At 35.2% G+C, this 14,550-nt stretch overlaps 1 protein-coding gene across 1 annotated transcript in view; it reads left to right on the top strand.

Annotated features, from left to right (window-relative positions):
• The window catches only part of TRHDE (thyrotropin releasing hormone degrading enzyme), a 415,986-nt gene that overhangs the window by 388,326 nt on the left and 13,110 nt on the right, over nucleotides 1-14,550 (top strand). Inside the window, exons 16-18 of the mRNA XM_060164833.1 lie at nucleotides 7,200-7,367; nucleotides 7,902-8,042; nucleotides 14,331-14,412. Of these exons, the coding sequence (XP_060020816.1) occupies nucleotides 7,200-7,367; nucleotides 7,902-8,042; nucleotides 14,331-14,412 (391 nt within the window). The remainder of the gene's footprint in view (nucleotides 1-7,199; nucleotides 7,368-7,901; nucleotides 8,043-14,330; nucleotides 14,413-14,550) is intronic.

Below are 14,550 nucleotides of genomic sequence, written 5' to 3'. Positions count from 1 at the left end.
TTTCTACTTTTTCTTTGATGTCTTCTTCTTCTTGTCCTTTTTTTTTTTTTTTTTGCGGTACGCGGGCCTCTCACTGTTGTGGCCTCTCCCATTGTGGAGCACAGGCTCCGGACACGCAGGCTCAGCAGCCGTGGCTCACGGGCCCAGCCACTCCGCGGCATGTGGGATCTTCCCGGAGAGGCACGAACCCGTGTCCCCTGCATCGGCAGGTGGACTCTCAACCACTGCGCCACCAGGGAAGCCCCCTTGTCCTCTTCTTTTTAATGCTATCTGAGTCACTTGGTTTCTTTTGTTCTTATGCTTTAGCAATTATATTTTATGAAGTGGTCTTAACAGCCCAGAAACTTAACCCTCTCCATTCCTTTCCCTTCCCAGCCAGTAGAAATAATAGCTACTGTATATATAGGGACTTAAAGGTTTAAAATATAATGTAATATATATTATTTCAGCTTAAGCAAAGTGAACATCTCTTTTAAAGTACATTTACTTTAATTATAAGAGCCATTTAAAAGGAGTGCAGCCATCTTAAAATATACTCTTGATACATTTGGGATATTAAGAGTTAAAATGACCCACCCATTCCCAGCAACCCTTTGTCTTTCATATGGAAAGAGCAGCATATACCTCTTAGCAAATATGCAAAAATAAAATGTGAAGAGGTTTGGAGTATCATTTCAGAACACAGGAATTTTAAATATAGTTGGTCTATTGTCCACCAGGTTTCCCCAACTCTATTTTGTTTTGAGGTCCAAAGGGTATTTTGTTTTTTCGTGCTCCAGGTTCAGTGGGAATGAGCAGGCTGTGTGGGCACCAGTGAGAAGACTCTTCAGAAACAGAGCAGCCCCAGCTGATGCATGAAAGGTGCCAGCTGACAGCGTTGCTGTCTCCTGTTCTTTCAGCCACTCACCAACTGCATACTTCACTTGAGAGTCTGTTCTTCCTTGGCCATGGGCCTTGTAGAGATACTAAGGAACGATATTCCTTTGGTTGCCAGGGTTTTTGTGTAGATTCAGCAGTGAATTTGATTGACAAGTATACCAGTAAAGTTAGGTGGAATTATAAAAGTGTATTTCATTGTAATGCCTTAAACTTGAGATCTAGTGTCTGTAGTGACTTTTATAATTACTCATTCACTTTTAGCAAGGTTGTCTAAAAACTTTATTTTTGCTTTCTTCGTAGTCCAGAACTCATTTGGGAACGATGGGAATATTTGTTGGCACTGCATCCTAATAATAATAGTAATAAAAGTAATGAGGAGGAGAGATGTTATTACTACCTATTTAGACAATTTTCTATGTCCCCTGTACTTGGCTATGCACAACATTTATCTAAAATCCATACTGAACCCTTGATATGCACCGTTTTCATGTGAATATCAAATGAAACATTATTTCATTTAATCATTGTAACAACCCTGTAAGGAATTATGAGTCCCATTTTCCAGATGAGGAAACAGACAGGTAGGTGCAAAAAGTCACACATTCCTTCTAAACAGCTGTCATTTTTATTCAGGATGGCTTTCTTAGCAGCAGTCAAGGGACCAAGAAATCTGGATAGAATGAGAGATGGGGGTAGCAGACAAGATGGACAGGGTCAGCTTTGTAAATGCAGGTTATTTTTCAGTCTGATAGTTAAAAGTCTAGGATTGTCTGCCCCAAAAGAAGTAAGAGTGCTTGTACTTATAAGGCAGGGCAAGATACAGAGTATTGGTGAGGAAGCCTCAACCAAAGCTGTCTTCCAATTTTTAGTTAGAATAGGCAAATGATATTTCAAATGAACTGCAAGTTCATTAAAATTAATTAAATGGTGTGCCACACTCTATATCAATGGCATGTGTAGTGCCACTGAAAGAAAGAGGTATTCTTCGAGAGGCCAGTGACTTGAGAATGTTTTTTATTGTCTTTGAAAATAATTAAATCCACATTTCAATGTTAATACAATCACTAATGAAAAGACACTTGTACTAACAGAGCAGGAAGGGACCTTAGAACTCATGTATTTTAGCCCTTGTCCAATTAGGATTAAAAATAAAGCCCAAAGCAATGACCTTGACTTGCCCAGTCCTGGAGGCAGTTACTGGTCAAATTACGTCTACTGAGAACCTGCTTAGAAATAAATAGACCCATATCATGATTAAGCATCAAAATTTATATTTTAAAAGTGTGTTTTTTTTCTTTTAGCAAGTATAATTTTCCTCTGGGAGATATTTTAACTGTATCATCAGAATTATTTCTATATATTATTCAACAGAATTTTTTATATTGGTATATATTTTATTCTAAAAGTAACAGAATTTTATCTTTATAAATGTAGTTATTTATTTCCAAAGTAACTGTAAACGTTATTAAATTATTAAATTTGAAATACGTGTGTAAAAAAAACACTAGTTACCTATAATCCCCAAACCCAGAGGCTAATGTTGTTAATATTCTTGTTTATCTTTCCAGCCTTTCTTTTTACATACACATTAACGTTTTTCTTTAGACTTAACACAGTGATATTTATATATATATTACACTGTCCTTAAAAATATATTTCATCATATTAAATAATATATTTTACCATATCATTAAATATTAATCTATGATATCATTCTTAGTTGCTATTTATATCTTAAACTAGTCCTTTATTGTTATTTTAAATGAGTCCTGATTTTTAACCTTAAAATACAATGCAGCAATGAAAAATTTCATAGCAAAATCTTTGGAAATTTTCCTGTTATTTATCTTAATTTACCAATCTACTTCACAAGTTTCCATTTAATAATTACCAATTTACTATGTTTTAAAATATTAGTCCCACTACCTCACGATTATTATTTAACTCAGTAAAAAATTTTTCCTAAAAGACACATGCCTTTAATTTTTCCACTGCTTAATTTTTTAACTTCTACTCCAAAGCTTTTAGTTTTTAGGCATTTGCTTTTGGCAAGGTAAAAAAGGTTAAACATATCACCAAAATGCAAAAAATAAATTATTCCAAAATGATATACTGAATTTTTATGCTGAATTTTAAACTTTTATCATACAAATGAACTCTGTCATCATGCTATTTAAAATGAGAGTAGAATAAAAAACATAGTAGAAGTTACATTAATTAGGTAATCATTTCTGCAAAGTCAGTACCTTAGAAAGATAAAGGCACCTCCTTTGGGCTCAGCATTACCCCATTCATCTTGTAGGAAGGCAGCTAGCAGAGACCAGCTTCCCACATGATAAAATTCCACTAAAAGATTTACTTCTGAGGCAGCAGTTAAAAAGAAATGACCATGGGGGGATTCACATTTTCATAAACAATTTCCATATTCTCTCTCCCTGTAATCCTAATATCAAGAATCTCATTAGGACTCATTTGCACTATTCATAACTGTGAGTTCTGTGGGTTTTTCAGCTCATGCTTTACAAAAACTGAGCTTTTTCATTTGTTCCTAATGACTTTGGTTTATACAAAGAGATCTTAAAAACTGTCCCCAGAGCAATCATTTTGCTAAAGTGTTGTTACCGCATCTTTACAAATTTAGCAGCAAAAGGGGGTTTCATTAACAATGGAAATCGTTAGGAGCCAAGGACCCTTGGCAAGTTCAGTGCTCACCAATCTTGTTTTATTTTCAGTGATGAGTACAAATAATCTTGTGACCTATACATTGATTCTTTATCTGCTGGGTGAGTAAGGAAGATAAGGAGTTGGTGGGTTGGGAGGAGATGCTAGAAAAATCTGAGTGGTATTTTCCAGCTAATCCGCTCTGTCCTTGCTCTTCTAAGGAGCCTTATGAATCTTAAGCAAGTGTACCTCCCAGCATCTGCTAATAGCCATTACTTTCTTGAGAGTTTGGGGATTCGTAGCTGAGATCAAGGGCTATTTTTCAGTGGACCATCAACAGGTTTCAGATTATATATGTAAATATATGTAAGTCTCATTTTCATAGTAGTGAAATTTGATGCATCTGCTATGCACAGGGGGACAGCTGCTCATGAGCCTGAAACTTGACCTGCAGTTTCTTCCAGAGCACATCCAAATTATGTGGTCTTTCTCTTGTTTGAGGCTGCCGGTTCAAAAACAGAATTTGCCCCTATTCTGGGCAGCTTTGCTTTCAAAAGCCTCCTTTGCCCAGGACGACTTTTGTTAGATTCTTTCAGGATGGTCTGTCTGCCATTTCATCCAGCACTTCATTGCTGGGTGCCCTTTCAAGATTTCTTCTCCTTGCTCTGTATATGATCAGCTTGCTACACAGCAGCTCCTTAAATACACCCCCAGCCTATGTCCTTTAAGTCAGCCAGAGGTTGTGTTTTAACAAGTGTCATTTTGATTCTGGTGAACAGAACGGAAGCTTATTGTTGGAAAACCATTCTTGCCACCGTTGAATATTTATCAAAGATGACTGGGGGCTTCCCTGGTGGCGCAGTGGTTGAGAGTCCACCTGCCGATGCAGGGGACACGGCTTCGTGCCCCGGTCCGGGAAGATCCCACATGCCGCAGAGCGGCTGGGCCCGTGAGCCATGGCCGCTGAGGCTGCGCATCCGGAGCCTGTGCTCTGCAACGGGAGAGGCCACAACCGTGAGAGGCCCGCGTACCGCAAAAAAAAAAAAAAAAAAAAAAAAAAAAGACATGACTGATTAAACTATGGACTTAAAAAAAGGTAATGAAAAACAGAAGGTAGAAGTGACATCTGTGGCCAGTTCAGCACTAAGGGAATTACAGATTGGATGCACTGGTATTACTCTGCAGCCTACTAGTTAGATCCAGGGTTTGGTTGTTCTTACTTTCTATAAGATAGCGTTTTATGGAACAACAAAAATCAGCATTCAGTGATAATTACTGATGATTACTACTAACAGAAATCTTAATATCTTACGTTCATCATCATTAGCTATGTCTAAGCTGATAGAAATAGGAAAGACATTCATGTATAGCCCATCCTGATTCTCAACTTACTATATTGTTGTTATAGTGCAAAATATCCTCTCTCAGAACAGTTTCGTCTCCTGCAAAATGAAGGTTATAATACAGATATCATATTATCGTATAGACGAAATAAAATAAGACAGGTAACCTGGAATGTAGTATTGTGCAAAAGTGGTATTTTCTACCTCTGATGCCCCTTTAGCCGGTGTCCAGGACTTTGCACTGACCAACCCATTTATTCATTTGTGTATGCATTTTACACAGTTCAGCATCAGCCAGGAGCCACTACTGAACTGCAAAAATATGGATTGTTGCTAATGACTATCGTATATGACACAAGTTATTTCTAAGGAACATAGTTTAATATCTGCCTTTTTCTTTTTCCTTTTTCTTCTTTCTTTTTTTGCCTTTTCTATATTTCCATATGTCTTTCTGCTTGATATTGAGACTGGTTTCATACACAGTAACAAACCTCATTCAGTGGGCTCTATCCCTGAACTCTTTGGTATATTAATTGCTTAAGGAATTTTTTTTAGAACGTAAGCTGTTACTATTAGGTCTAATATGCATTGATCCATTATGATTTGATGATTTAAGTAGACATTTTCTTGTTAGTTTTTGCAAATTTTTATAGTGATCTCTTGGCCAAAATCATGACAATAATAATACAGTGTTGTGCCCTGTAGCCTGTAATATTTGGAGGGAAAAAAATCATCCTCTTTTCTAGCTCTTGATTTAAAGGAAGATTTTAAACTTTTAACTTATTGCAGTTAGTAAAGATGGATGCATTTTTGTAATATTATGTTGTATCTATCAGGACTGACAGACTCTTCAACATATGGTGGCAATGTTTTCCCTAGTGATTTCAGATGTGCCGTGTGGCAAGCTGGTCATAAACAGAGCAGGGAGAAGAAGGTTTCACCACCCACTGGGAAGACTATTATGGGTACTTTCGTCAAGGGATTCCAGGGCTGAGAGGGAAGACAGGAGAAAGAAGTGAAGCTCTTTTCTGGTTTCTTCTGATGTCTATATTCCTTTTGTTCCTTCAAAAACAAAACAAATCAAACAAACAAAATGCTTGCCTTCAAATACCATAAAGGAAAAAAAGCTTCAGTCAGCAAGATTAAAGTAACTATTCTCCAAACATTTTAATTATTGGTAGGAAGAGACAGAATAATATACTTTTAGCCATTTCTGGGAACTGTGAATTTTGTATGATAGTACTAACAACTCTACACATTTGGTATCCTGATACACAATCTTCAATATCCTGATTGTAGACCTACTTAGCTGCTTAACAGAATAAGATGAAGATCATCTTATTGGTAGTCATTCAGACGCTTCCTCCTGTTTTCCAAATACTCCATTAACCAAAGCAATGTTTTAACCATCAAAGTCTTAAATATTTAAAAGGGATTGTTTCATCTTGTTATCCAGAGAAAACATTTCTTATTATTAACCACATTCAAATTATAAATGAGAAATTTTAATAATAGATTACTAAATATTATACAAAGCAGAAATGCATTTTTAATTTTTTAAGATATTGGAGTGTTCTTTGTTTTTTTTTTTTTTTTGGAGTGTTCTTTAAGAGAACAGTTTTTTTAAATGTGGGGTATATATCAAAACGTGAAAGAACAATATTTAGTAAAAAATTGCCACGGCGGAGTATACATGAGAATTGCAGCTTATAAATAGCCAAGATTAATTAAATCGAGTAACAGTTTCCCACTGTAACATTTACTTTCTCAAAATTTACTACTTATGTTTTATCTGTTTATTATCTATATTAGTAATCTTCTAGGTTCCAAAATTTGGAGAGCTATTTGAGAAAAATAATTTTAGAAAAAATTGGCTAAGAATTTAGGAGATGTTTCTGTTTTATCCAGATTAGTCAGTCTCTTCATCCACTGCTTTCTCGTGGTTCTTGGGTCTAACAATTCTGAGAGCAAAATTTTTGATTGATAAATATATGAATGTTGGTGGAAATATATGGCACCCTGTTTCTATTTTTTTAAGGCTTTATGTTCTTGTTGTTCTTGTTGTTTATGATTCTTGCTTACATAGTTCCAAGAGTGGAAAAAATTTCATTCAAAACTATCTTTAAATAAAATACATTATTCATTTAGTTGGGAATATTTTTGAATATTGTTACTATATAGAATTATTCTCTTTCAGGTAAATCTAATTAACAAAACCATCTTTTTAAAAACTGACTAGTAGAGCAGGATCTGTCTTTATTTTCAATACTATGAAGCTTTTAATTAACGGAAAACCACCATGGGTTGCTTCTTTAGAATACCACTAAACGTTAGAGACATCGTCTACTGTACAGGAGTTTCACTACTAGATGAGGATGTCTGGGAATTCATATGGATGAAATTCCACTCCACCACGGCCGTTTCTGAAAAGAAAATATTACTGGAAGCCTTAACTTGCAGTGATGACAGGAATTTATTAAATAGGTGGGTCAATTAATTTTTAAAATTCGTGTAATGAGAGTATTCTCTGTTAATCAGACTGTACTGAACTTGTTTTTATTTCCTTAAATACATGCTAGTTACTCTAAAATTTATCTTTCTAGAGCTAAGGAAAACTGCCATATTAATATGACTAAAGCTTGTTGATTTGAAAGGTATACCTTAGTTTCTAACTAATTATTTTATATGTTTTTTCATATATATGTAAGACAATATTTCATTATAAAAAGAAGCATTTATTAAAAAGAATTTTTAAAGTGAGTTTGCATCATCAAACGAAAACTGTGATTTCTCCACCCACAAGATTGTTCTGACTTTAATATATTAATTACAATACTATGAATTTGATCTTCCTCCTTTTATAAAAACAGAATTGTTCTATTGATAAAATTTTTTTAGTAAAGTTTACACTGGACTATTCGTTGAAGACTGTGATAAATTAAATCATGTAATTTTGGTAATTTTATAAGGAATCTTTGTTATTGGACTAAAAATTTCCCCACAATTCTATTCTTAAAGGCTTCTAAATCTATCACTGAATTCTGAAGTGGTGCTGGATCAAGATGCAATTGATGTTATAATCCATGTAGCTCGAAATCCACATGGCCGAGACCTTGCCTGGAAATTTTTTCGAGATAAATGGAAGATATTAAATACCAGGTAAAAATAAGATTTCAATCATTCATACTGGAGTGAGTAAATCAAAGGTGACATATGAGAGATAAAAGCCCTACTTTTTGTGGTAGAACCAAGGTCCAGATAATAGAATTAGATTTTGAAGTAGTCAGCCAAGATGGGTGTTGCCACTCTTGTGAAACTCAGAATCAATTTAACAGTTCTATAACATTATTAATTTATTAAAGACTGATAACCACAATTATATATGGAAATGTGCAAAGTGAAAAGGTTTAGCATTGCAGCTTTCCTGGAAGATCTATCAAACTGTCTTAGGTTGAAGGAATCATCATTAAAACCCTATATCCTGAGTGTGTTGTAGAAAAAAATGATTTATGAATCATATGTAATGGTATTATAACAAGAAAACTTTAATTACTTCTGTAGAATTGTTTAAATTCTTTTAAAAATATAAATATCATAAAACACCTGAAATAAAACCATGATATCGAGAAGGAATATTTGAATGGCTTTATAATTCTAGTTGCAGTAGAATTTATTCCTGAGCCATCTTGCTTCATGTTGAGAATTCAGCCTCAGTTTTGGAAAATATTTCGTTATGTATTTAAATATATTATAATAAATGTTAATTTATTACTCTGATAACCTCTATGGTATTTTAAAATTAAATTCATCATAGAGCATGTAAATGCTTCATGTTCTCCAACTTAAATGTCCCCAGACAACATACCTACTGCTCTATCTCTTAAAAACTGGTGTATAATCTTTATTTTTTAAAAGCACATTTTTATTGGTTGACCTTGTATAATAAGTTCAATTTGAATGGATATGTCATATTAAAACATATTTCTGTCTATAAATATTTCATTGTTAGAAAGCACTGATATTCCTAGAAAGCACATTTTTCCCTAGTATTTTCAGCTCAGAAATTGGAATGTTTGAAAGATTAGAGCTTGCTTTGCTGTCACACACATAGTATAATGAATAGTCAGACACAAGGTGGAATTAATATATATATAAACAAGTATTTCACTTTAAAAAGTATCAGATATCTACCAAATAAACAGTTTCTTTAGGGAGTGGTTTTGTAGATCAGAGTTCAGTGTAATGCATATATAGTTTATAGTCCCTACCAAAAAATGTTTGGTTCCTGATATGCCTGTTTTGTTTCGCTGAGAGTCCATGATCTCTAATCAAAATGTAGAAAGATTGAGACAGCATTAAAACCACCTCAGTCTAATGACCTCTTTGTTTTATTAACTGAACATTAATAACAGGGAAAACTCTGAAGAGGGAGGAAGAGGCATTTAGAAACTCAACTTTACGCTTAATTTTTCTGTAAACCTAAAACTGCTCTAAAACTAAAGTCTGTTACTTAATAAAAAAAAAAAAAGGTAGAAAGATTGACGCTTCAGCATTTCTACAGACAGGGCAGCGTTTATCCTGACAAATAGGATTGTCTCCTTCATCTTCTACTCCTCTGTCGATCTTTGAACCTGAAAGTTCATGGGGAAACTGTCCAAGGTTCTCCTTGCTTCCTGCCCTGCAGATTCTCCCTAGTTTTAGTTGCCATCAAATCTCGTGGCTTGAATCATTCCCAAATCTACATCTCTAACTCAGGCATTTCACCTAAGCTTCACCCTATGATAGACAGTTTCTTGTTGAATCCCCTACTGGGGTAAATTGTCATTTTCCTTTTATCTTCCTTTTCTCAGTAAATATATGGTCATCCACCAGTTGCTCAAGCCAGGCACCTGGAAATCTACATATGGTTGTCCCTTTCCCTTGACATATGTAACAATTAGGCTTGAGGTCTTATAATTTAACAATTCCTAAATGTTTCATGTTTCTTGAATTCTTCCTCTCTTTCCTGCTACCACTGCCCTAGTGAAGGTTCTTATCTCTTGCCAGTACTCTTAACAATAGCCTTCTGTCTCCTGCCTTTATATTTACATCTACCACCACCAGCACCACACACATACACACACTCACACACACTCACACATACACACACATACACAATCTCACACACACACTCACACACATACCTCTTCCCTTTGTCCCAAGAATCTCTCTGAAAGGCAAAAATGATATTTTCCTGCTGTAAAACCTTCAATACTCTGTGCCACACTGAAAATCTAAGTTCCGCTCTTCCTAACCCTTCTACCTCTTATTCTATTATCCTCAGCCTCACAATTTATACACTCAATACCAAATGCATGTAGTCGTCGGCATACACCATGTTGTTTCACACCTCCTTGCCTTTGTTTATGTTGGCTCTCTGCCTAAAATTACTTTCTTCCTTGATATTTGGAACTACTCCATACTTAATCTATCTGGCATCATCTCCTGGAAGCCTTTCTGAAGACCCCACAGCTAAAGAGAATTTCTCTGAACGCTGTATAATTTTATTTTCACCACAGTTAGCCACAATAATGGGGAATGATCTGTTTACAATACTACATAGTATATTACCTTCAAGGAAAGGATTGTGCCTTTTTCTTCTTCACATAACTGCAAGCAAAGTATAAGCAAAACACTCTTTGAAGAATTATTCTTATTCCTGTAGAGTAGGCCATTTCTGTAACCACATATTGATCACTAATGATTACTTATATTATTATTAATGTTGGTTTATTTTATTTTATTGATATAACTTTTCCCATGGAATAGTTCAGTGTTAGAATTACAGCAAATTATGATGGTCATACAGTTTAGCTCCCCTCATTTTACAGATGAGAAAACTGAGGTTCCAGAAGGTAAATTACTTAAGTTCCCACAGGTAAGAACAGCATTAGAAAACCTCTTGTAGTGATGACTGGACCTCTGCTTTCAAAAACTCATAATCTTATCTTTAGAGTACTTTTAGTTTTTTTTTTTTTTTTATTGAAATGTAGTTCATTTACAATACAGTTCAGGTGTAAAACATAGTGATTCCATAGTTTTATAAGTTACACACCATACAATGTTATTAAATTATTATTGACATTCCCTGTGCTGTACATTATATCCATGTGACTTATTTGTTTTAGAACTAGTATTTGTACCTCTTTTTTTTTTTTTTCTTGCGGTACACGGAACTCTCACTGTTGTGGCCTCTCCTGCTGTGGAGCACAGGCTCTGGACGCACAGGCTCAGCGGCCATGGCTCACGGGCCCAGCTGCTCCGCAGCATATGGGATCTTCCCAGACCGGGGCACGAACCCGCATCCCCTGCATCGGCAGGCGGACTCTCAACCACTGTGCCACCAGGGAAGCCCTATAACTCGTATTTGTACCTCTTAATCCCCTTCACTTCACTCCACCCTGCTCCCCTCTGACAACCACTAGTTCTCTGTATCTGTGGCGCTGTTTCTGCTTTGTTATATTTTTTCATTTGTTTTTTTCTTAGATTCCACATATAACTGAAAACATACAATATTTGTTTTGCTCTATCTGACTTATTTCAGGTAGCATAATACCCTCTAGGTCCATCCTTGTTATAAATGGCAAGATTCCTTGTTTGTTTGTTTGTCTTGTCTGAGTCATATCCCATTGTATATATAAATGCCACATCTTCTTTATCCTTTCATCTGTTAATAGACACTTAGGCTGCTTCCATTTCTTGGCTATTGTAAATAATGCCACAGTGAACACAAGGGCTTGTATCTTTTCCAATTAGTGTTTTTGTTTTCTTTGGAAAAATACGCATGAGTGGAATTGCTGGATCGTATGATAGTTCTGTTTTCTCATTTTTTTGAGGAACCTCCATACTGTTTTCCATAGAGGCTGTACCAATTTAAATTGCCATCAGCAGTGCATGAGGGTTCCCTTTTCTCCATGTACTCACCAACACTTTGTATTTCTTTATTTTTTGTTGACAGTCATTCTGACAGGTGTGAAGTGATATCTCATTGTGGTTTTGATTTGCATTTCCCTGATGATTAGCAATGTTGAGCATGTTTTCTTGTACCTGTTGGCCATCTGTATGTCTTCTGTGGAAGAATGTCTATTCAAGTCCTCTGCCCATTTTTTAAATGGGTTTTTTTTATATTGAGTTTTATAAGTTCTTTATGTATTTTGGATATTATCTCATAATCAAGCATATCATTTGCAAATATCTCCTCCCATTCAGTAGATTGCCTATTCATTTGTTGATGATTTCCTTTTCTGTGCCAAAGCTTTTTAGTTTGATGTGGCCCTATTTGTTTATTTTTGCTTTTGTTGACCTTGCATGAGGAGACAGATCCAAAAAATATTGCCAAGACTTATGTCAAAGAGTGTATGTTTTCTTCTAAGAGTTTTATGGTTTCAGCTCTTAGATTTAAGTCTTTAATCCATTTTGAATTTATTTTTGTATATGGTATAAGAACATAGTCCACTTTCATTCTTTTATATATAGTTGTCTAGTTTTCCAATACTATTTATTCAAGAGACTGGTTTTCCCCCATTGTATATTCTTGCTGCCTTTGTCACAAATTAATTGACCAGATGTACATGGATTTATTTCTTTTCCACTGATCCACGTGTCTGCTTTTGTGCCAGTACCATATGTTTTTATTACTATACCTTTGTGGTATAGTTTGAGGTTAGGGTGTGTGATACCTCTAGTGTTGTTCTTCTTTCTCAAGATTGCTTTGACAATTCAAGGTCTTTCGTGGTTCCACACAGATTTTAGGATTATTTGTTCTAATTCTGTGAAAAATGCCTTTGATATTTTGATGGGGATTGCACTGGATCTGTAGATTGCTTTAGATAGTATGCACATTTTAACAGTATTAATTCTTCTGATACATAGCACTGTATATCTTTCCATTTAATTATGTTGCATTTAACTTCTTTCATCAGTGTTTCATAGTTTTCAGAGTACCTGGTCTTTCATGTTCCTTGGTTAAATTTATTCCCAGATATTTTATTCTTTTCGATGCAGTTGTAAATGGAGTTGTTTTCTTGACTTTTCTTTCTGATAATTCAGTATTAGTGTATAGAAATGCAGCTGATCTCTGTATATTAATTTTGTTTTTGCAACTTTATTGAATTCATTTAGCCTAATAGGTTTTGTTTGTTTGTTTGTTTTTGTGGAGTCTTTAGGGTTTTCCATATAGTATAATGTCATCGGCAAACAGTGAAAGTTTTACTGCTTCCTTTCCACTTTGGATTCTTTTTATTTCTTTGTCTTGTCTATTTGCTGTGGCAAGAACTTCCAATACTATGTTGAATAAAAGTAGCGAGAATGGGCATCCTTGACTTGTTCCTGATCTTAGAGGAAATGCTTTCATTTTTCACCATTGAGTACGCTGTTAACTGTGGGCTTGTCATATATGACCTTTATTATGTTTATGTATGTTCCCTTTATACCAATTTGTTGAGGGATTTTATCATGAATGGATACATAATTTGTTCTCAAGTTCTTTATATAGTTGTATTATGGGCATGTCATAGGAGGAGGTGAGTTCAGGGTCTTTCTACGCAGCCATCTTGATCCTGCCTCCATTTAGTCTAGTGTGCTTTTTTTATTTCAAAGAGTATGATAACCTGTGATAGGTACCTTTAACACAGTAGACAATAAATGAAATGAGAAATCTTTCCAACTCACGGATACATAGTGTTCTTTGCCTTGGGTCATGAGTCAAGTAATTATGCTTGTGGTACAAAGATGATGACATTCAAGTGAACAATTTGATGTTTTATTTTAAAACTCACATGAGAAAATGCTGATGTTTTGAGAAATTTGGCTCAGTTTCTAGGAATGAAAAAGGATAATGCCGATGTCAATTCTGACTGACCAGACCAAACGATCTGTGTGACTTACTGCTAATACCCAAGTTTTTCCTGCAGTTCTATTTCTTTTCGTAAGATCCTTCTTCCTTACAGTGATCAAGGTTGCTTTAAAATTAAAACTTTTAGTGAATTCCCTGCCAGTCCAGTGGCTGGGAACTCTGTGCTTCCACTGCAGTGTTCGATCCCTGGTCAGGGAACTAAGATCCCGCAAGCCACGGGGTGTGACCTAAAAAAAAAAAAAAATTGAAAGTTTTAAAATGTTTCTTTCTCTGGCTTTTTATTGGAAATATAATAGTAATTCCTAAATATAATTTTGGAGGGCTCTCTTTAGACCTCTTTGAAACACTGTGCGCCAAATCAGGATGCATTTGATGGCATCCCATAGCCACAGCTCTTTGCACCTCCCTGACTCCCTAGGGAAATGGCCTTGAATGGCACTAAGACAACACAGGTCACTTGGAGCCCTTGAGAAGGATTCTTAAAAAATATGCATAGTAGTATTTCCTAATTTACTGCCTGCTTTAACATTAAGACTTTTTTTTAATCTTTCAAGGTATGGAGAAGCATTGTTTTTGAATTCCAAACTTATCAGTGGAGTTACAGAATTTCTTAATACTGAAGGTGAACTGAAAGAGGTAAATATTTTAAGATGAGTTCTAATGCCTTTCTTTTATAAACATATGAAATTACACATTTACTTCAAACATTTCTTTCCAATAGTCATACCCATTCCTTTGAAGCGCGTGCGCGCGCGCACACACACACACACACAC

The sequence above is a fragment of the Lagenorhynchus albirostris genome, chromosome 11, assembly GCF_949774975.1.
Source record: "Lagenorhynchus albirostris chromosome 11, mLagAlb1.1, whole genome shotgun sequence".
NCBI classification, from domain to species: domain Eukaryota; kingdom Metazoa; phylum Chordata; class Mammalia; order Artiodactyla; family Delphinidae; genus Lagenorhynchus; species Lagenorhynchus albirostris.
Note: the sequence above shows the minus strand (reverse complement) of the source record. Positions and strands in the feature narration are given on the sequence as shown.